At 37.2% G+C, this 25,042-nt stretch overlaps 1 protein-coding gene across 2 annotated transcripts in view; it reads right to left on the bottom strand.

The window, feature by feature from the left end:
• Positions 1 to 25,042, bottom strand: part of LOC131152739 (beta-glucosidase 42) — a 109,331-nt gene that overhangs the window by 12,082 nt on the left and 72,207 nt on the right. For both annotated transcript variants that reach the window (XM_058104592.1, XM_058104593.1), the window contains exon 8: positions 8,849 to 8,964. In XM_058104592.1, coding sequence (XP_057960575.1) covers positions 8,849 to 8,964 — 116 coding nt within the window. The remainder of the gene's footprint in view (positions 1 to 8,848; positions 8,965 to 25,042) is intronic.

Below are 25,042 nucleotides of genomic sequence, written 5' to 3'. Positions count from 1 at the left end.
AATATTCAGCAATAGGATTTGAGCTTACTGCAAGCTGAATTTGCTTATAACAGCACCATTAATAGATATACGGGTCAAGTCATTTTCAGGTGGTGTATGGTAGAAATCTGAATAAGGTTGTTGACCTTGTGCATTTCTCTAACAAACCAAGGCCCACTGCTGATGCTGTTGATTATGCTGAAAATTTAAAAGAGGTCCAAGAAAGAGCCCAAAAGAGGCTTCAAAGTGTGAACCAACTCTGCAAGGTTTTGAAGTGCTCTGGGTGTGGACAAGAGAGGCATTTAAGGAGGGAGTTTCCTAACTCTTAAACCAATTATACCCCAAAGAAATGACAGCCAGAACCTCAGTTTTCTCATTCTAGACCTCATATTTTTTTAATAATAAAAGAATAGTATTAGATTGAGAAAGAGAAGTTACAATGCAAGGGGGCAAGAAATCTGCCCCCAAAAAAATAAAACAACAAATACAAAATAAATAAATAAATAAATAAAAATAAAGATAAAGCGATAAAACAAAAAGAGCAATTAACCAAGAAAACCCCTTTCCAATCCCTTGCCGTTGTAACTCACCGAGCACTTAAGATTTGCTAGCTTCTTTTGATGACTGATCCTTCTTCACTTCGTACTTTACCCCCAACAAAATGCACTTCTGTTCCTCGAGCATCTCACATTTTAAAATCCAATTTATCCAATATCTCTTGCGCTTCTATACCCTTCCTAGGAATCACTTCCACTGGTGCAGTTAAAATTCCATCATTGCATAGCAAGTTATTACCCAAAGCATTGTCTTCAAAAATCGAAACCCTCTACAATCCTTCCACAGGGCTGGATGAACATATGATAGGTCCCCGAGATCATCGCAGGAATCAGAAACATAAACATATTGTTCTCAAATCTCATCTAACCCCCCCCCCCCATCGCATGTATAATAAAAATAAAAATATTGTGCCCCCCCCCCCCCCCCCCCCCCCCAATCACACTCAAACTCACTAAAGTTATCACTATCATTATCAGAAAAATCTCCCTATTTCTTAACATCCTTTCCTTTGCACACTCCTTTACTTCCTGTATCCAAACTTATCTAGTGCATCTTCCACGATACTCAACTCGCCTGCAGAATCTCTCCTTATATACTTTGGCCTTATCTCAACCAGATTGCTCTCTCTTCTCTTCATATAATTTCTTCATTTTTGCACCCATCAGAGCAGCCTTCTGACGAGCGTAGACCTTAGGGCCCTTAGATTTTTCAAAATTAAAATCTGAAACATCAGGTTTTGTACCCAATCCATCTTCTGTTTTTATATTTCTCCTGGATATACCAGCCTCTAACCCCTCTACGAAACCCAAATCAACCACTGATCTGATGCTTATGTTATTATCATCAATTTCTTCCCAACCTGTTCTCGAAACCATACTAAAATCATCATGATGACACACTGAATGCTGAGTCTCTTTTTGTTTGTCTTGAAGAATTAAAAGAGGAGTTTGGAAATCGTTAACTGGCTGTATATCCATGTCCTCCTTGTCTGACTTCTACAATTGGCCAGGGAAATGAACCAGGTTGATGATAGGATCAGGCATGGGAGGGGCCTGAACTTCCATAACCTTGTGCCGGGCCTTCCTTAGAGGCAAGACCCAACTAAGTATTCCCCTGTTGGGGGATCCCTCTTTAGAAACCAAAGAGAGGTCCATAGATTTATTATTTCAACATTGGTCCTGCTCTAGTAAATGGCCCAAAATTGCCAAAAAAAGAAGCCCCACCTTTCTCACATACCTGGCCCAAGTCCAAAATGAGAGCCAGCTGTCCCAGCCCAACCTTCTTCCCTCATCTTCCCTGATTGCAACACAAGCTGTCTCTTTGAACTTGCAGCGATTACTGGAGCCCTGCACACTACTTCCTCTTGGATAATCTCCTCCAGACAAGCTGTTAGAATTGGTGTATTCCCAAGAGGGGGGGTGAATTAGAATTTTAAAATTTATCACCTAGGTTAAGCCGGATAAACAGCAGTATATACACAACCTAGGGTCTGCCTATTCAATTTCCAAATGCGTAGATAAGTATAATGTGAAATTTAAGTCATACGCATCATTCACCCATAACATACATGTGCGGCTAATATAAAGTGCGGAAATATAAATAAACACACGATATGTTATCGGGGTTCGGCCAATCGTGCCTACGTCCCCGCCTCAAGCTCGCAAGCTAGAGGATTCCACTAAGAGCTCACTTAAGGGTGGAGCGTCACCGTTTACAACCAGGTCAAATTAACACAGGGCTGACCTCAACCTTAACCAGGTCAATTAGCGGGGCTGACCTCAACCTACACGCCTTAACAGGACGACGCACCTAGCTTTCCTAACCGGGTCTAAGCCAATCCGGGACTATTCCAGGGCTAGTCTCCCTCTTCAGGCCCGTGCCTGGAAATACAACCAAAGTGTATTACAATGAAATGGTACAGTGATTGTGCTTTCAAGTAAAGCAGATATGTACCCAAATTCGCGCAATAATATACACCACAAATATGAATTAATTTGTAAGCTCAGTGTGGTCTAAGATGTCAACTCTCAAATAGATTTACTATCGTTGTAATGAGTGCGTGAGAGTGCAAACCTAAATGATCTTTGTATCACAGGATATTCAATCTAAGTGCTCAAACAAAGATATCATCCAGACTTCATATATTTCAATCAACAAGTTTTCTCAATACACATATGTATATGAAGCTCTAGCAACGTATAAGTTTGGTTTGCAAAAGGATATTCAATCTTTGTATTCAGCAAAAGATATATGAGTTAACGAGTATTGCAACAAAGATTTTATCACACTATCAAATATCTCATCAAATATTTTCAAGATTAATAACACAGTAGATATTTGAAAATGTTTTGCAACCAAAATACAAATACTATCTTCTTAAGATGTTGCAATGGAGGTGCAAATCTTAGAAGATCTATCAAAGTTTTCTTAGGATAGACTTATTAATAAAGTCCCCTAAGAATACTCAAGGTTTAGCTCTCAAGGATAATAAAACAATCAAATATGAATGGGAGAGCAAACCTACTTAGACTAGCACTCAATCAACTTACAAAGGGTTTAATTTGTATGAGAAGGTAAGTATGAGTGTAGGAGGCTTAAGAATGAGTATTATAGGGTTTTGGATTTTCAAAGAATTTTCCCTAATCAAAGTGGCTAATCCCCCTTAATCTTTGCAAATGAAGACATATATATAGGCAAGGGAGAAAATATGACCGTTGGGGACCTATAGGGTATTATTAGAAAAGTTTAATGGAGTTTAATGCATTTTAACCCTGTTTAGAAAAATATTAACCACGGTAAAAATGGGAACAACCCGAGAGGTCCGGTCGACCAAAAGTGGTTCGGTCGACCAGGACTCAAGTAGCTCGGTCGACCGGGAGCATTTTGAACTGAGTGGTCAGTAGACCGGAAAAGGGCGATTTTCAAAAATACCGCGGTTCGGTCGACCGAGGCCTTTTTGAACTGCTCGGCTCGGTCGACCGGGTTGTTGGGAATTTTCCCAAGACCCTTCGGTCGACCAAGTAGTTGGAGTACAATTTTTGTCGGTCGACCGGGAGGTCAAAATGTTGACTCTCAGGGTGTTCGGTCGACCGAGGTCAAATGACCTATAAGGGGTCGGTCGACCGGGACCGGGTCAAATAGTTGACCCGGACCGGTTTCGGTCGACCAGGCCAATTTTAACTGAGTTGGCCGGTCGACCGAAGGTGCACCAAGTGTGCATTTCGGTCCCTTCTTGCAACATAAAAACCTTATTCAAGTGCCTATTACATACAAGTGCAAAGGTGAGTGTCCTAAGGTCACTTGGGGTCCAATTTTGAAGACACCGAAAAAGTCCGGTGTCGGTCGACCGAAGGTACACCCTAAGATCTTTCTATGGTTCGGTTTGAGCTTACAAAGTAAATCATTCATGTGATGTGTGTGAGCTTATTACAAACCGAAAAACCCTAATTACTATTACAGAAAATTTCACTGGAAAATATTATAATTAAGAGTTTATGAAATTGTCTTCAAGCCTTTCTTGCTTTGTGCGCATCTTGATCTTATCATTCTTGATTCCTGCACAAAAACTCAACTACTCATTAGATACAATGAGTATTTGTCATAATCAAAACCGGGCGTGACCAATAAGGTCAACACAAGCAACTAGAGTCGTTGATCTAGATTCCTTCAAATGCAGCTCTCCTCCACACTGAAAACATAAGTTCTATGTTTTTGTACTGCTAACACAGCTTTCACCTACCTTCTCTTCAGAAACCACCTGCCTCCATGATTTGGGAGTTGACAAACTTGCAACACCTGCTCCTTCAAGCTTGGGATGAAACTCCTTTGCAAAATCACAGAACCCAATCGCAAAGCTTCGCCATCCAATACCATTTAACCTCCAAGAATGAACACCAAAAACTTTTTTCTCTCCCCCCTCAATCCTAGCTCCAAAAACTTCCCCACCCTCGTCCATCTAATCATCATCCAGCAAAGAAGATTTCCCTTGTGAATATTTCTGGATCCCCTAACCAGCCAAACGAAAGGTAACAATCCATCAGCAACCCATGAAGCTGCCTCCTTCAAAGACTTAATCCACCTATTCCAGGAAATGTTGTTCTCAAGCACACACAAAAACGTGGTTTCGCCCTCCTCTAAACTCATCGAAGGATTTACCTTTAACCTGCACTGAGTGCCTTAACATTGTCTACTGCCAGCACAGCCATGGTCAATTTTGTGTGAGAGTGAGAGAGTTGTTTCGCGCGCGAGAGAGAGAGGCCCATCATTGAGAAAAAACCAAAAAATTCAAGCGAGAGAGAACTCAGAGAAAGCTTCGAAATGACTTCAACAGAGAATAGGTTGCTTTGGCAAAAGATGCTTCAAGCATAGCTAATGTTGCTGATGAGTAAGCTTGCGATTTCCAGCGACAAAGGCAAAGTAGGCTGTGAGGCAATAGGGAGATTTGATGGTGGTCGCAAGTCTTACTAGGGCTTCCTTGCGAGTCCCTGTCGCCAACTTCCAAGACTTTCTAGCAGTGAGGTAAAAATTCACATCCATGAGAGGTTTAGAACTTATAAATTGTTTATGTACATGATGCCTCCGCATTTCTTTCCACTGAATCCTTGTTCTCGAGCATATCAACCATATCCTTTCCTCGATTCAAGTTTTCTTCGATCTTTAGTACAACCAAACCAGCTGGATACTCTTGTAAATTTGTCAAAAGTTGAAGCTTCGTATAAAGGAAAAGGCAAGGAAGTAGAGATGAAGTGCAAGGGAGCAATTATAACATTGTACCATCCCACTCTAGACATCATATGGAGACCAGCCAAATGATGAAGTGAGTAATGCTATGGTGGAAGGTATGATTCTTTTACACAACACTTGGGCAAGAGTTTTATTTGATTTTGGTTCTACCAACTCCTATATATCTGCACTCTTTGCTAATATGTTGTGTTTAGAATCATAACACTTGAGCCGTGTTTTGTGTGTTGCTTAATAAGATATGCTGGAATTGCATTTTACAAATTGATGAACATAACTTCTCCATTGACTCACTAATCACGGATCTTGTGGATTATGACGAAATCCTAGGATTGGAATTATTATCAACTTATCAGTTACCACACACTTGTTGATTGTTCCCAAAATAAATTAGAACTCAAAGATCCAAATGAAACGACCATTTCCATCTAGAAACCAAACTAAGAAACTCTCATGTTTGATATTTGGGTTGCTTGTGATTCAGTGGAATTTTGGCAAGTGTGTGGGGTTTGTAGTAGCAGTAGTGAAGGAAAGTACACAAATTGATGAGAACCGAACTTCTTTGCCCATAGCTAATGAATTTAAAGATGTTTTTCAAACGATTTACAAGGGCTGCCTCCAAACAGGAGATTGAGTTTACCATCAATTTGGTATCAGGGATGAAACATATATCAATTGCCCCATATAGAATGGCTCCAGCTGAACTAAAAAGGTGCAACCTAGGAAACACAGACACTTTTGGAAGCCTGAAGTGTTGGTGTCCAACATGTGTTGGTTACCAATATTTGCCCAACAGTCCATAACACTAATCCAACACATAAAATTAATTAATTTCTTTTAATTTTTAGATACGGCTAAGACACTTCATGAAATGACAAAGACACCTTCACGACACTTCTTGCACCGAAATGCTACTTTGTTGCCCTCTTAATTATGTTAGCAAAACCCAAAAATATTAGGTCAAGCGATTAAGAGTCAGGTTCTTTGACATTGGAGTGGTTGGAGTTTGGAGCCCTAGCACTACTACACTAGCCTTGTAAAGCACTGTTTGACCTCCTAGCCCCCAAATTCCCCCCTCCCCCCCCAAGGGCCGTAAAGTTATCACCATTTTTTCACCCTTTGCTATTATTTTTTCTTGTTTTCTAAATTCTTGATGAGCGATGCCCATTGCCCACCATTAGTCCTTCCCTGTACTTTTTTTTTGTTCAACCAATATTCGATAATATGAATGTAGTTGATGATTGTATGAGTGTAGTTTGTAAAATGTGTAATTGATAATTTTGCACAAGTTGTGCTAATATTTCATTTTAAGTCAAAATTTCCAAATATTAGTCATATCTGAAAGAAAAGCATGCCTAAATGTATATTTTATACTTATTAACATATCCTTATCGCGCTATATCCTCATTTCTTCGAAAAATTTCTATACTGCTATGTCAGTATCGTGTTGTATCCATGTCCCGTGTTGGTGTTAGTGCTTCCTAGGGTGCAATTGCAAGATCTCCTCAACAAGAGATTCATTCAACCTAGTGTACCACCATAGCGTGCACCTATATTGTTTGCTAAGAAACATGATGGATCTTTGAGATTATGCATTGATTACAGGGAGTTGTATTAGATCACTATCAAGAATCGGTATCCACTTCCAAAAATTGATGAACTATTTGATCAATTGGCAGTATCTCAATATTTTTCAAAGTTTGATTTATGATCAAGTCATTATCAACTGAGGGTTTGGAAATCAGACATTCCAAAATGACATTCCATATACAGTATGGGCATTATGAATTTCTAGTGTTATCATTTGGGGTTACCAATGCACCTGCAATCTTCATGGATCAATGTATGACTCTGAACTCCATTATCATCCAAGGTAAGGAAAATGTTGTGGCAGATGCACCAAGCAGGAAGTCTTGGCATACATTGGTAAATTTGAAATCTAAACCTAGAAAATGTTGGAAAGAGTAGATTCTTTTAACTTGTAGATGACCCTTCAAGTAGATAAGGTTTGTGTATATAGTTTAAGGTCACAACCAACTTTGTTGGTGTGAATTATAAAGGACAAGAGCAGGACACTCAATCTCAAAAAGTTTTGATAAGTATACAAGAAGGTACACAATCTGAAGAGTGGAGAAATCTTCTGATGGAGGGCTATTACTTTATTTGGGAAGGCTTTGTGTTTGACATAATTTGGAAGAGGAAGTCTTGTAGGAAGCACATTGTTCTAGATACACTATCTAACCTAGTAGCACAAAGATGTAAAGAGATTTAAAAAGGCAATTTTGGCAGATAGGTATGAAAAAGGATGTGAGAGAATTTGAAACAAAATTTTTGACTTGTCAACAAGTGTAAGCTGAACGAGAAAATCTAGAGGGTTTATTACAATTTACAACCATTACCCGTAGCACAATGGAAATAGAAAGAGGTAATGATGAATTTTGTTTCAAGTTTTCCAAGGACTACCTTAGGTCATGATACTATATGAGTTATTGTAGATAGACTGATGAAATACGCTCACTTTTTACCCATCATGGTTCTATATTTACTTGGAAGCTGAGTTGTTTGTATGTGAAAGAAATTGTATGGCTACATCAGCTTCCACTGTCCATTATCTCTCTTATAGAGATCCAAGATTTACATCTCAATTTTGGCAAAGTTTCTAAAAGGCCATGGGCACGCAATTAAAATTTAGTACTGCCTATCATACTGAAACAGATGGCCTATTTGAGAAGGTAATTCAAATCTTAGAGGATATGCTAAGGGCTTGCAGTCTAGACTTCCAAGGGAGTTGGAGTGAACATCTACAAGTTAGTAGAATTTCCCTATAACAACAGTTTCCAATCAAGTATAAATATGGCACCTGTGAAGCTTTATATGGAGACCATGTAGATCACTAGTGTGTTGGGGTAACTTGGAGAAAATCAAATACTTGGTCCAAATTTAATTCAAAAAATTACTGGAAGGTTAAGCGAGTAAGACACGAGACATCTCCTCACAGCCCAAAGCCAAACTTTGCTAAGGGGATGTCTTATTCTCCTAGTTGTACATTCTTAATCTATAATGATACTTTTCTATTGCTAATTTAAAAAAAAAAAAAAAAAACTCTTTCTTGATTGGTTTATTACTTAATAGTCAAATGATGTTGTTTTGCAAACTCTTAAAGAGACTAGTTTCTAAAAAGTGGGATGGTTTCTAAAGAACATATTGCCTTTCTACTGTTTCTTCTTAAAGAGGCTGGTTTCTAAGGACACTTTTTTTGAAGTGGGATGGTTTCCTTTTCGTTTCTAAATTTGAAGTAGGATGGTTTTAAAGAACATTTTTTCCGCTCTTCCGAAAGGCACTGCTCTCTCTCTATTATCTGTTTGTTATTTTTCGTTGTTTCACTAATAACTAACAGTCATTTTGATTGCCTTCTTTTTCGTACAAATAATAATTGCATAAAATATTCTGTCTACTCGTCCAAGGCATTGCCATGAAAAGGATGTATTGGTAAACTACATGAAGTTATCGGTGAAAATCAATTAGCTCGGAAGAGTGCGCAGGGAGCATTTATTAATTGTAAAAGCAATACCATCCAAGCTGATAGTCAAGACGCCTCGATGCAGCATTTAAATCTTTAATTTTATCTGAAAATGCTTCAGCCCATTCACAATCTACTACCAAGCCTATTTGTCCCCCTTGCTTTTCCTGGTGCACAAAAAAACCACGACAAAAAGATAAAAAATTCAGTCCTTAGTCAACCACTTGGTAACATGAATGAAGACCATAACAGCCCTGGCATATAGGGAATAAAGATGTCATGCAGGGTCCAAGTGTGAGATGATTGAAGAAATAATAATGACAAGAGTAATATCAAAAAATAATTGATTAATATATATATATATATATATATATATTATACATACTAGCCATGGGCACACACTATGTGCGTACTCCAAAATTTTTTATTTTTAAAATTTTTTAAATAGCTGTAGATAATTATAGGGGTATTTTGGAATAATCATTGGTAGTTATAGACTTATAGGGATAAATTTGACATTTTTGAAAGATGCCACCAAAGGGAGAATTCCCTTCATAATATTAGATATATATATATAGAAAGAGAGAGAGGCAGAAAATCAAGTCAATCTAAAGCTTATCCATGAAGCCAAGGACTTGGGTGAGAACAGCCAATTAATTAAAGTGCAGAGTAAGAGAAATTTAAGCCTAAACATAGGCCATAGTTTTAAATAGCGGTCATGACTGTTACATAATGATTTTACTTCTATACACTGATAAATTTAGTGGGAAGAAAAATCACAGTCGTAGTGATCGTACGGCCACAAACTGCCTCAGGATTGTTATGGCAATTTTTTTATTTTATTTTATTTTTTAAACTTTGTCTTCTTATCTTCCTTTTGTTCCCTTTCATAAACCTTTCTTGATAAGCTATGTGAAGAGAGGGGTAGAAAATTATCACGAGGATGTTAGTACAACAAATATTATTATTTTTCTTAATATTCATAAGAGATGCATAACGATTTGATATGAACACTACCTTGTTAAAGAAATATTTATTTTGATAATATTAACAATTAGATATTTCATTTCTATATTTTTCAACTTCAACCTTCTTTTCTTTTCTAGTTTTTGTTGTGTTCAAGTTGTTAGTTATTTATTTATTTATTTAATGATAAATTTTATGATTATATATTATAATTTAAAGCATAGGCCATATTTATACAATATAACTTGCTGGACTAATATTAGATTTTTTTATTACATTAACAAAAAAGATAATAGAACTTGTTTAATTTATTGTACTATTTGTGTGTCCTATGTGCCTACTAGATTAATGTAGTGTAAAATGTATTTTTTTTATTAATTAAATTATCATACATATTGTTAATGGCTGTTTGATCATTTAGCATTATTAGTATGTGTTAAGAGTTATGTTAGTAAGTGTGAGTTAGTAAGGGTATTATGGTCATTGGTATTGTACTTGATATATATTATAAATAGAGGGCAAGACCTATAATTGAGGCTAGGTCTTCCATTGAACCCAATTGTTCAACATGGCATCCGAGATGATCCAACCTAAACCCTACCACCAAACCAAAACTCATCCATCACCAGAAAAATACTGTTGCTGCCCTTCTCAAAGCCACTACAACCCTTTAATATTTCACAAAACCAACCACATAGCCAAAGATAAAACCCTCTGAACTAAAACCCTGCAAAATCCCATCATCAGAAAGTTCTCCATGCACCCCCACATGACAGCCGACTGAGGCAGTACCGACCCCATGTGCCAGTGCGTAAGAGAGTTTCTGACCACCTTTTTCTGATTTTTCGCTCCAGACTGTTTTGATTCCTTCCATAGACCATTGGAGAGTCTCTTGGAGCAGTGGCAGTGATCATAAGATGTTTTTTGTCAGGCTGTAGCAGCGTTATATCAGTTTGTTGGGGCCTTGTCCATCATAGTTTCAGTGGTTCACCTTGTTCGTGGCTGTCTCGGTGTAGCATTGCTTTTTATTTGTGGCTGTGCCTATGTTTCTTGGTGCTGTGGCAGCCTCGTACTAACTTATTCATGACTCCATGGTGTGCCACCTTGTTCGTGGTTGTTGCGATTGTTCTAGCAATTAATCTTGTTATGATTGGTGTAAGTTTGTGCATGTTGGGATAGAGTTTGCAAATCCTAGAAGTATGGTTCCCTCGTTAGTAACTTGTTTGAGTTAACCGTGTACTGTGGCTATATCAGAGGAGGGGATTTCAAGATTTCTACAGCATCAATCATCTCAACAAGCATCTCATCACATCTTTTGCCCAGCAAGGTAATCCTACAGTCTGTATATCATCTGGTATCTCTCCCACTAGTCCTTGCTGCCAATGACCATAAGATATGTGCAACCAACTTCTTTTCCACCGTTCAATATCCTAAAATCTACCTCAAGTTACCTTTGTTGATGGCTCTACTATTGTGGTTAAGGGGATAGAAACAGTAAATCCTACTCCTTACATCTCTCTTTCTTCTTTTTTATACATTCCTGAATCCCTTTCAATCTCATGTCAGTTAGTAAGCGTACAAAGACACTAAATTGTCCTGTAACCTTCCTTCTTGATTCTGTGGTTATTCAGGATCTGAAATAAGAGAATTTGCATGGAACGTGAGGCTTCTAGACTTTACTACTTTGAATTGCTCACTTCTCCCATGGCCTGCACAACTGCTGCTACACCACTTTAAATCCATTGTCACCTTGGTCAAGTTGAAACAACTCATTCCTACCTTGAGTTCTATGTCTAATCTTGAGTGCGGGTCTTGAGAATTGGGAAAACATCATCGTGTTCCCTTTGCTTCTTGGGTTGACAAACGGGCGGTTAGTTCTTTTATGCTAGTTCATTATTATGTTTAGGGTCTTAGTCGTGTCATGTCGAAGTAGGGGTTTCGGTACTATGTCACATTTGTTGATGACTACTCTAGGTTGAGTTGGTTGTATTTAATGAAAGATTGTTCTAAGTTGTTCAATATTTTTCGTGCCTTTTGTTCTCAAATAAAGACAGTTTGATACGCCAGTCAGGATACTTCGTAGCGATAATGCTAAGGAGTACTTCAATACCCAATTCACTACCTATCTAATTAATTTTTGGTATGATCCATCAGTCCTCTTGCACCCACAATCCATTAAAAATGAAGTTAGAGAGCGGAAAAACAGACAATTCTTGAAGTCACTTATACCATATTGTATCAAATGAATGTCCCCAAAATTTTTTTAAGTGATGTTGTGCTCACAACTTGCTCCCTCATCAATACAATGTCATTCTCTGTCGTTGGTGGTAAAATCCCAAATTCAATTATCTTCCCCAAGGCTCTTTTATTCTCCTTTCCTCCTTGTACATTTGGCTGTGTATCCTCTGTCCATTAGTTAATTCCAAGAACATAAAAGTTGGATCCTTGTGCTATCAAATGTATTTTTCTAGATTATTCCTATACTCAAAAGGGATATCAATGTTATAGCCCAACTTTACATCAATTCTTTGTCTCTGCTGATCTCACCTTTTTTGAGTCTACACCATACTACTCTAATTCCTTGAGTTTTGCTGATCTTGATAAGTCCCTTCCTCTGGCTTGCTTTCCTGATTGTAACCTATTACATGTGCTTAATCCTCCTACATCTTCATCCAATTTTAGTCCTTGTTGCTTGGATCATCCCAATTTGCAAGTATACACATGGTGACAAAGGGTGAGCATAATTTGGTTAAAACTGAATTAACCAAGTAAATTTGGTTGGTTCAATTAGGTTTTCATTTTTGTTGAATTTCGATTTTCGGTTCAGTTAATTCAATTAACCGAATTAACAGAATAGTATAAATTAATAATAAATAATTATATATATTATATATTAAAATATTATATATATACATATGCACTAAAGTTTTATTTATTTTTTATATATATATTAAAATTATATATATTATTTATATTATATATATATATATATACATTAAAAATCTATATTTTATATATATTAAAATATTTAACCGAAATTTGGCTGTCAGTTTTGAGTTCGGTTAAATATGGAATTTCAGTTGAGTTCGGTTAATGAGATTTTTTAATCGAAAATTTTTGATTAATTCAGTTAATTAACCGAATCGACCAAATGCTCACCCTTAATGGTGACTCAAGGGAGGAGAACCTCTTCCAGCTTCTACTATTGTGCCTCTAGTTCCCTCGTCTAATGATCTTATTTCCCATGATATTGATTCTCCTATAGCTGTTCGAAAGGTAAACGCACTTGTACCCAACATCCAATCTTTAATTTTGTTTGCAATGGTTTCTTCTCTCCCTCGTATTACTGTTTTGTTAGTACTCTATCTTCCGTTACTCTTCCAAAATCTATTTTTGAAGTCCTATCCTCTTTTGGGTGGAGGATTGCAATGGCTGAAGAGCTGCATGCACCACATGATAATGACACTTGAGATTTGATACCTCTTCCTCCTAATAAGTCTATGGTTGGTTGTCACTGGGTGTACAACTTTAAAGTCAATCTTGATGGCTTCGTGACTTGTCTAAAGACCCACCTTGTCGTTTAGGGATATACTTAGGTGTACGGTTTAGATTATTTAAAAACATTCTCTCCGGTTGCTCAATTTGCCTCAGCACAATTATTTATCTCCTCAGCCAATACTTTTCATTAGCTTCTACAGCAGTTATATGTGAAGAATGCTTTCCCATATGGTGATCTTCAAAAGGAGGTCTATATGGAGTAGCCACCTGGGTTTGTCACTTAGGGTCAAAGTTTCATCTTAAGAAATCATTATATGGATTAAAACAATCTCCTAGAGAGTGTTAGGGAACTATCATTGGAAGTGGGGCGTGTAGAGTTGAGGTAGTCGAGGCCCTATTTAGAGGTTCCTTTGGGGGGCAATCCTAGAGTAGCTAGTTTCTGGGATCCAGTGGTGGAGAGTGTCTAAGCAATTAGATGGGTATAAGGGAGCCCTTTTTTTTCTCTGGGAGGGAGGATTACTCTAATTCAGGCTTGTATTTCTAGTATTCCATTGTATTTTCTGTTTATTTTTAAAATCCCAATGGGAGTTGTTTGTAAGATTGAGAGAATTGTGAGAGATTCTCTGTGGCTAGGGGTAGGGGGCTTTAAGGATCACTTAGTGAATTGGGAAATGGTGTGTAGGACTAAGAAAGAGGGTAGTTGGGGTCTTAGAAATTTGGTGTCCAAGAACACGACTTTTTTGGCCAAATAACTTTGGCAGTTCTCATTAGAGGTTTCATCTTTGTGGTGTAAAGTTATTGAAAGTAAATTTGGTCTTGACAAGGAAAGGTGGGATACTAATTTAGGTTTTAGATGTTCTTTGGGAAGCCCGTGGAAAGCTATTTACCATATTTATTCTCTCTTTATTCCCATACCAAATTTGTGATGGGTAAGGGTTGTAACATTCATTTTTGGAAATATATATGGTTGGGGAAAGTTGTTTTGACCACCTTTTTTCCTCGCTTATTCTGTTTGAGCTCAGGGCAAAATGATCCCATCTCTTCTTTTATTTAGGAGAGCCTTAAATGATAGGGGAACTATTGAATTATCTTCTTTGTTGGTTATGTTAAACAACTGTAGGATGTCGTCCGAGGATGATAATCGTTCTTGGTTGTTGGATTACTCGAGAGTTTTTTTGTGGAAATCTTTCTTTAATTCTTGGTTAGTACTAATCATTCCTTCCCACTCTACAAAGTAGTCTAGAAGGTCAAAATCCCCTATAAAATCAAAGCTTTTCTTTGGTTGGTTCTGCTCAATAGAATAAATACTAATGACTTATTGCAAATGAGGAGACCTTTAAAGGCTCTATCCTTGATATTTGTATGCTTTGTTTGGATTGTTTAGAATTTGTCTCTCATCTTTTATTGCATTGCGATTTTGCACGGAAGGTTTGGAATAGGTTATCTATTTATTTTGGAGAAAGTTAGGTTTGCTCGAGAACAATGGAGGAGTTCTTGGCAATATTTTTTCCGTGGTTTGGTAGGAGGAAGGAAGGTTTTGCGTTATGGAATTGTGCTTTATTTGCAGTGTTGTTGGGCTTGTGGGAAAAAAGTAATCCACATATTTTTTCAAGGAAGAAGATCCATATTGGTTGGTGTGGAGAAAGTGCTTTTTATGGCTTCTTTTAATGTGGACAACAGAAATTTTAAGGGGATGTGCTTAACAGATGTTCAGCGAGATTGGAAGTCACTTCTAAGGGCGTGCTGATTTGAGTTTGCTATTTTTTTTTTTTTTTGTGTTTTCCATTTTTTTTTCTGGTGATTCTCATATTTCGTTAAGGAGATGTCTTCTCCCCTAATGTTATATTCTTTCTTTATCTAATGAATTTTTGTTCCTATAAAAAAAAAAGAAGATATTTCCTAGACGATGGTTTGGCTGATTTAGTGTTTTAGTACTTGAGTTTCCCCTCTAATCATGTGCAATAGATTAGTATGTTTTTTATAGTCATACTCCATCCAGCGGGATTTTGGTCATTGGGTATGTGAATGACATTGATCATTGGTGACCATGAACAAGGCATCCAAAACCTAAAGATTTTCCTACAAAGTAAGTTTCAAAACAAGGACTTGGGACCATTGAAGTACTTCTTGGGTATAGAAGTATCGAGATCTAGTACAGGAACTATCTTGTCACAAAGGAAGTACGTTCTTGATCTTTTAGATGAGACCCATGGATCTCAATAATAAGTTAATGCCAAATATGGGTGATTTGTTGCCTAATCCAAGATGGTACCAAAGACTTGGGAAGTTGAATTATCTCACAATCACTTGACTAGATATATCTTTTGCAACAAGTGGTGTGAGTCAGTTTCTCGATTCCCCGAGAAAAGTCAATTGGATACAGTAATTCACTTTTTGGGATATCTCAAAGGTGCACTAGGGAGAGGTCTCTAATAACAGGATTGGGGTCACACTCATATTTAGGGCTACATAGATCTAGATTGGGTTTGAGTTGCCTTTCGATCAAAGATCCACAACTAGGCATTATATCTTTGCTAGTGGTAATTTGGTTTCTTGGAAAAGTAAGATACAAACTATGATGGCTAGGTCAAAGTGCTGAGTCGGAATATGGGGCTATGGCTCACACTACGAGTGAACTTGTTTGGTTGAACAATGTGTTTGAAGAACTAGGTTTTCCCCATTCTCAGCCTATCGGATTGATGTGTATAATCAAGCTGCTATTCATATTGCCTCCAACCCGGTCTTCAATGAGTGAACAAAGCCTTGGGAGGTGCTTGTGTCAAATTTTTTTGTAACAATCTAGGCACATATATATCATATGCTCCTAGCTTAAGGGGGAGTGTTAATGGTTATTTGGTCATTTAGGATTATTAGTATGTGTTAATTATGTTAGTAAGTGCGAGTTGGTAAGGGTATTATTGGTCATTGGTATTGTACTTGACATATATTATAATAGAGGGAGAGACCCATCATTGAGGTTGGATCTTCCATTTTACTCGATTATTCAACACATGATTAATGAAAAAGTGGAAAAATATATAATTTTCCTGTCCACAAGGGTTTAAACAAATATAAAATTTGTGGGTATTACTGCACAACATCGGTAACTTGAACTAAAGGACCCAAAATACACAAACTCTTTTTAAGGGATTAACAGCTTAAAACATGGAAATATACCTATAAATATGCATAAGATTGTGTATGGTTGAAAAAAAAATTCATGGCTGTTACACCTGCTTCCCATCCATGTAACATCCGCTACTCCCGCTTCTGCTACACCTGTTACCATTATGCTAAGCTACTGTTACGACTATTTAAAACCATACCATGTGCAGCAGCAGATCTATTGTATCTTTCACCCATCAGCTTCATAGAAGACAGAAAGGCTGCCTCCTCTATTATATATATATTTTTTAATTTTGCAGGCAAGCCAGCATTGCGAAAGTGCATGATCAATCAACTCTCTGCAACCTTCCACTAATAAGTTGAAAAGTGTTCTAGCATAAACCCACTGAACTCCAGCAAGGAGAAGGCACTACATCCTGCAGGCAAGCCAGCAAGGTGCAAGTGAATGATAAGCCAACTCACCATAGCTGATGCACTTGGGTATATCTTCCTGTTTTTTTACCAAGTGATCAATGGAAAAAATGCTACAGAAATATAGATCTGAGAGCATCATCTTCGACACCCTTCCCTTATACCATTGTTCAACCCAAATCATACTGTCCACACATTCCCAAATTTTCAAGAATTCACAATCCCTTTCGGATAATGTATGGCCACACAGCTCAACATCCTCTCCCTAGTGAACCATTCCCCTCTTTACTCCGCATGCTTAAAATTGATTACCCTCTTCTACTCTTCCAAACATTCTCTATCTCCCATGATCTTTAATTTCATGAAATGGTTGAAAGTTCTTCTTTCCACCACTCTTGAAATCAAAATGCCAGTAAATTTCAGTCGAAATTTCCATGTATCATCCAAAATTTATTGAAATCATGAACTTTCAACAAATTATTTTTCGAAAATTCGCAAAAAAACAAATTTCCCATGCAATTGAAATTTGTTAGAAGAGAATATGCTAGTTTAGTATGTGGTTTGAGCAGGGGCATTTTTATCTTTCATGTGTTTTCATTATAAACATATAAGGGGCAACCTGGAGCTGTATGTATGCTCCAGGAAATTGCTGCCTCTTTTTTTTATCTTCTTTTTTTTTGTTATCTTCATCAATCCTCCATCTCTAACTTTAAAACATGGTATGAGAGTGTTAATCTCCTCTAAGTCTGATTTATCTGAGTTGTTTTCAGAGACTGTTTTTCTTCTCTCTTTTTTTCCCCTCTTTTCTTCCCCTAATGAATTTTAAAGCCAATTTTCTGGTTGTTTTGAGAGTTGTTTACAGAAATTTTTCGTCTTGGTTAGGCTGTGCAGCATCCTTGGTAGGATGCTTTGAGTGTCTGTTTGCTAATGTGAAGTTAATTATACTCTGTTTTTAGTATCCTGCTATACTTCTTCTGTTCATTGACTGGTTGTGGCATGATGATGCTGTTTCGAAGCTGCATGCATTTGTGATCGACTGATTCCAATCTTGTATCAGTTTCTGATGGTCACGATTGTTGTTAAAATGACTCTATTTCCTGTTCTTGCCATTACTCGCTTCTAGTTGCTGCCAGTCATGATGCCTGCACCTTCGAGATGATCTTCTTGAAAGCTTCTTACAATATAAAAATCAAACACGTATTTTTTACATGTATGAGCAGTTTTTCAAATACCAACAAAAAGGTAGGTCTATTAACGAGAGTGTTATAGCAATTTGAAGGGTATATGACATATGGGAAGAACTTTAAATCTATCACCAACTAATTCCAATGTTGAGATGATTAAGAGGCAAAAGGCAGAGTTCTTGGCTGCCAAGACTCAACCCATCTGCGTCAGATTCTTTCCAGTGAACCTATACCACCCATGAATGAAGCATATGCTAGAATCCAACTCATCACCAAATATGGCGCTCTGCCTTATTCCCAAGCTTCTTCTTGTGACAGTTCAGCCCTGGTTAGCACTGCCTCTTAACGATGGTAGTGGACATGTCACGAGGGCAAGGGCAGAGTTTGGATGGCAATGGTGGCAGAGGTAGTGTACTAGGAGGAGTTTGCACTTGCACAAGTCTCTTTCCAAGAGTGATTCTACTGTAGAGACTCAAGTGCACCTGACCAGTCCACTGTGAGTAGAGTATATCATATATCATATCCCCAGAGGAACATACCAATCTTGACAACTTGGTTCAACAACTCCAAACTCAGTCTTCTATATCTAGTGCTACAGTAGCACATTTAGGCATAGCCGGGCTTCTTTCCTCTTTGTTCTCCAAACCTAGGTTATTGATTCTAGTGTGTAGTCTTAAATTTATTTCGGTCTTTGAAACCCATACTTTAAACTCTTAAGGTTATTAATGGTTTGGTTACACTTGCTTCTAGCTGTGGCAATATTCTTTTGTTTCCTTCTATTCCTTTTTTCCTTTGTGTTATATGCTCCTAAATTTCCCTAGAACTTGTTATCACAGTCAATTAACTATATCTCATAACTGTTCTGTGACCTTCTTTCCTATATATCCATTACTGAATCCGAACCCAAAAATACAAGCAACAACATCAAAAACCTCCTTCAGAGTTATTCAAGGTCAAAGAAAATGATTGGTGGAGAGTTTGAGAAGGAAGGCTTTTGCTATTTTGATGGTGGTGGAGGTGGTAGATCCAATTCTTGTCATATGATTTCTGCAATTTCTACTCATGATGTTTCTTTGGATCCGTGGCATGCTTACTCCTTTCACCAACTGAAACAAGGTTTTCCCATGCTCATGTCTATTTCTCAATTTGAGTCTTGTGTATCAACTAGGACAGTATATTAGAGCATCTTTTCCACCGAGAGTTAAGTCTCATAGTAAATCATTGTTTTCTCTTATTCATTCAAATACTTGGGGTCTATGGAGTCCAGAATTTGATTGGTCATTAGTCTTCTATGTCCTTTGTGGATATTTTTTTGCATATAACCTGGATGTATTTGTTAAAAGACTTGACCTCAATTTCTTAAATTATTTACTGACTTCTACCAGGAAATAAAAAGTTAGTTTGTCATTAATATTCAAAAAAATTTATGTGACAATGCACTTGAATTTGTTCAAAATGATATTCAGTCTTTTTGCTTGGTAAAAGGGATTCATGTGTATATACCCTAGCAAAATGGAGCAGCTGAAAGTAAAAAGACTAAAATTATACATTTTCTTAACATGGCAAGGTCAATTCTCTTTTATATGCATGTTCCTAAAACCTTTTAGACGGACTTCCAAATTCTCTTTCTTTATAAGATGCGGGCTCAAGTATTCTAAGGGGAAAACTCCCTCTTAACTTGTGTTCCCAAAAGCATCCATCTTTTCTATTGTTCCTTGTGTCCTTAGGTGCACATCTTTTGTTCATGTTCCACCTATTGGTCAAGCCAAGCTCCTCATGCTGTTAAATGTGTCTTTGTTGGATACTCAAGAACTCAAAAAGGATACAGATGTTATGATCCTCATAATAATAGGAAATATGTTAGTGCAAATGTTAATTTTGTTTAGGGGACACCTCATTTATCTAGTGTTTGGTCTTGCTTGGACAAATTTTTTTGAGTGTATTGATGATTTCTATTTCCCCCTTCAGTGTTGATCCTCTTATTCCTAGCCTTATCCCTCTAGAGAAATTTTTTTTTTCCTCTTCTAAATCCTTTAGTTATTAACTAAGAGAAGCAATTTGAGGGTTTATAAACAACAGAAAGTATGTGCGAACATCACTATCCCTATGTAGCCACCTCCTTTCCACTATTTCACCTTTGGAGGTCCATCCTAGCATGAATTGGATTTGCCAATTGCTCACTGCAAAGGTATCCAAACATGTACTTAGTAGTCTTTAGTTGCTTATCATGTTGCTCATTATGATTTAGTTCTTTAGTCCTATGCATTCTTTTGCCTTGTTTATTTTCTCTTGTTCTATCCTTTCCTCACATGTTGAAGCACTTGCTATGCATTCGTAGAAGAATGCAATGGACATAGAAATGGATGCCTTGACCATTCGAGGGAGATGGGACTTGGTGGATCTTTCTCTCTTGTTGCTCAACTAAATACTATTTGCATATTGATCTCATTGCTAGTTAATTTTGATTGGCCTTTATTCAAGTTAGATGTGGAGGATGCCTTCTTTGCACAGAGATTTACAGGAATAGGTATACATGGAGCAACTTCCGAGGTATGTTGCTTAGGGTGCCGGGAGGGGAGGATGATTAAGTATGTAGGTTACATTAGGCCAATTATGGTCATCAACATACTATGAGTGAGCTTATGTGGCTAAAGTCTCTTATGACAAAGATGGATTTTTAGTTACAAAACCAATAATAGTTTTGTGAGAATCAACTAGTCAGTTGTCATTTTGTGAGGGATGCTATGTTGAAGAAGGTTCAAGGTTGTGAGGGCTCCATTCATGAAATCTATGGATTATTTATGTGATGCTTTTATGAAGATATTATTAAGCTTGCCATGTCTTATGGTTGTAACAAGTTGGGATCAGGTAATATTTATACATCTCTAGCTTGAGGGGTAGTGTTAGAAGAGAATATGTTATTTAGTTATTATGTGGTATGAGTGGCCTTAAGTTTCCATGAAATTGTCGAAATTTTTATCAAAATTTCCACTTGCCATCAACCTTGAAATCGAAATGCCAAACAATTTTTGTCTTGCACAATTTCCGTCAAAATTTCAAAGAATCATCTAAAATTTATGAAAATATCGAAATTTTAGCAAAACTTGCCAAAATTTTGACTATAGAATGAAATTTCCTTAGAATTCAAATGTGAGACTTGGAAGCAAAGTGAAATTTCTCTTTTAATTTATCTTTTTTTTTAAAACAAAACATTATTATAAAGACTTTCGAAATTAAATGAAAAATTAAACTTACAAGAACATTTTATTTGACAATTCATGTCTAAATTATCTTTATTTGTGTAATAAATAAAATTCAATTAATTTTTTAATTTCATTTATATTAGCCAAATATGTTTAATATACATTATATTACGAATAAATTAATACACATTATATTATAAATATGTTTCATAAATATATGATTTTACAACTATTGCACCTCATGCACAACATAGATATATTTAATTTGCAATATGTTAGTCCTTAAAACTTACATTAATGTCTATTAACCATTTCTAAAGTTTCATAAAAAGAATTCCATGCTTTAGTGCTATTTTCCACTGTTTGTTCAAATCAAAATTGAAATTGACATCAAAATTTCCGTACTTTTGGAGCTTTGAAATTTTAGACGAAATCAAAATTTGAGATCTTCCATATGAGTAGGGATGTTTTTGTCTTTCATGTTTTTTTATTATTAATGCATAAGGGGTAGTGTCATGAGCCAAGCTTGTTCAAATCATTATGTTTGCCTATGATCACTTGTCTTATATACATGGGATGGGTAACCATCATGTAAATAGCAATGTCTGTTTTATTCCTCAAGTAGGATAATGCTTTAGTGTAAAATGGGAGTTGGACTCCTTTGTCAGCTTTATGTTTCCTAGTGCTAAAGCTAGAATAACATAGAAAGCTCTTTAAGGGGTGTGAATGTTCATCAATCATTGTAAAACTCACTAATTTTTTTTTGTAAACGTACTAAACACATGTTGCCTATGCAGGTGTTGATAATGAATTGTGTTGCTATATAGTTTACCATGTGACTCTCATTTGCTTTTAAGTTTGTTTATTGCTTACACTTACTTTAGACTTGATGGTTGTGAATATGTCTTGTGGTTTAACCACCCACGGTATACTTTCGGCTGACCATTTAAGCAAGAGTGCTATATCTAGTGCTTACACGGCCCTTCACAAGGTGTGAAGTATACAACATATGATAGTTAGTATCAGTGCTTGTTTAATTGCTTCGTGAATTCAATTGCCTTTATATTGTGGGATGCTGTGAAGCATCACAAGAGACCATGCCAATCAATACTAAGAGAATTGAGGCACTATAGGAGCAGGCTAAGACAACAAACCATGTGGCTGTGGAGATGGCCAGACTTGCTGGATGTGTTGTTGCATTGGAGCAAAAACATCAACAGGGTATTTTGTTGGAATTGTCAAAGAACTTCCACACTACAACAGAAGCCTTACTAATATAGATGGGAGATATTATTGCCAATATGAACTTGATGGTTCGCACTGCTGGGAATCTTAACCCTACAATGGTAGAATGTGGAAGAAAAAGGGTGGCAGAACCCCGAACACATGGGGGTCCTTGTGATGCAAAGGAATTGGAAAACTTTTTTGTTTGACTAGAGCAATACTTTCATGCATAAGGACTGAATCAGAGGAGGCAAAAGTATCCATGGTAACAATGTACTTGAGTGGTGACGCTAAGCTGTGGTGGTGTATTGAGTAGGATGAAATACAAAATCAACATGGGTTACTAATAGTTGGGCTGACTTGAAGACAAAGCTCAAGCCCAATTATTTCCTGAAAATGTTGAGTAAAACGCTTGGTGCAAGCTATGAGATCTTAAGCCCGCTCGTGTAGTTAGGGAGTATGTTAAACAATACTTTGCCTTGATGTTGGATATTTGGGACATAGCAGAAAAAGATAAGTTGTTCTATATCATGAGGAGTTTGAAACCATCGGCAAGAGCAGAACTTCAAGAGTACAAAACTTGTCTACAACGCAGGTTGCCACGGGACGCTTAACTGACTATGTTGGATAGAGTTCCACAATGTTCAAAGAGAGTGGCATGTTGAGTGGGAATAGTGGAAAGTCTTTCAAAAGGAGCAAACCCAAAAGTGGAAAAGCGACACCAAGGCATCATCTTCTAAGGAAGCTTCACCGTCTCGAACTTTCAACACAACCAGTGGTAAGGGTAAATTGGCATGCCTTTTATGTCAAGGCCCTCACAGATTGCTGATTGCCTTCACAACTCATCACTCAATACCTGCATGCTTCCATTGGGAAGGGGCCACTAGGATAGGATGAGGATGAAGAGTAAACCATGAGGATGGGTCCAATTCAGTTACTCAACGTATTGGAGAAGCAGATAAAAGAACCGAAAGCTACCCAAGCTAAAAGGTTAATGATTGTAGATCAGATCAATCGAAATAGCACTGCGATATTGTGAATATCATAGGCGGAAGCATAGACTCAAATTAACTTGGTGAAGGATTCAAGACGTATGAAAGTGGTGAACTCCATAGCTCAACCTACTCTTGGAGTACCCAAGCAAATGATTATGAAGCTTAGATAGTGGGCAGGACATGTGACAGTGACTATGTGTAACAAGCATCCCATTCCATTGATTGCTAGTTTCTTTGATCAGCTAAGTCATGTCAAGTACTTTACGAAACTTAAACTTGACTTGCGGTCAGACTACTATCAGGTGAGGATAGCAGATGGTGATGAGTCACAGACTACTTGCATGACGCAATAGAAGCTTTTTGAATCCTTGATGCCCTTCAGATTGACAAATGCAACAACAATATTGTGCACGTTCATGCTTCAAGTGTTTTATGATACCTTGACAAGTTTGTTGTGATGTACGTTGATAACAAGTCATCTACAATGCTAATCTAGAGAGCATTTATAGAAGGTGTTCAATAGGTTGAAGGAGAACAATCTTTATGTGAAGAGAGAAAAGTGCTCTTTTGCTCAAATGAGCATCAAATTCCTCGGGCACAGTTGAACAAGGTCATATCCAAATGGAAATGGAGAAGGTGAGAGCTATTCAAGATTAGAAGATCTCAACGACAATGAAGGAGATGTGTTCCACTCTTGGACTTGCCAATTGCTATCGTAAGTTCGTGGAGAAGTACTCAAGGAGAAATGCTGCGTTGACAGATTTGATAAAGAAGGGTAATAGGTGGAACTGAATAAAGGAGTGTGAGGGAGCCTTTAACACCTTAAAAGAAGCTATAATGGAAGATACGGTACTTGTTCTTACAAACATCACGAAGTCGTTTGTGCTAAAGATAGATGCATCAGATTATGCCCATGGTGGAATCATGTTACAGGATTGCATCTTGTTGTGTACGAGAGTCGTAAGCTTAATGAAGCTAAGCGGAAGTACACAGCTCAAGAGAAAGAGATGCTGTCATTATCTTCACATGTGGTGGCATTATCAACTAGGGTCAAAGTTTGTGATGGAAACGAATAACTTGACTATTAGTCATTTCTTTACATAGCCAAAGTTATCCCACAAGGAAGCCCGTTGGCAATAATTCCTGCCAGAATTTGATTTCTCATGTGAGTACAAGAGGCGGGGGCCAAGTAGCAGATAAATAAAGTCACAAATGCACCGAGTAGGAAGGCCGAGCCTACGGCCTTACAATGCTAACACACTTGACACTACAACATTCTATGCAATTATAACATCTGAAAGAGTGAGAAAGAAAGGTAAATTTTTTTTAAACAAAAAAATTAGTTAAGAGGGAGAAAGAATGAACAATAAGTTGTAATCAAAGTAAACGACAAGGATGGTTAATGTAATTATCGGGGAAAGTGAAACCCAAGAGATGACTCCTTTTATGGCGACAAGACAATCATCTATTCTATCCAAAACAGAGATTTTTCAGGGAGTACAGAAATAAGTAAGGGGGAGGTGATCTACCATGCCGGCATTTATGTCACCCATATACGGTTGCTTTTCGCTTTTGACCTTCCTAATTGTTGGTCTAACAAGAGAAGGTAGAGCTTTCTTGGCATATGTTGGAAAAGAA

This window comes from Malania oleifera, chromosome 4, assembly GCF_029873635.1.
Source record: "Malania oleifera isolate guangnan ecotype guangnan chromosome 4, ASM2987363v1, whole genome shotgun sequence".
Lineage (NCBI taxonomy): Eukaryota > Viridiplantae > Streptophyta > Magnoliopsida > Santalales > Ximeniaceae > Malania > Malania oleifera.
The sequence above is the reverse complement of the archived record's forward strand: the minus strand, read 5'-3'. Positions and strand labels throughout refer to the sequence as shown.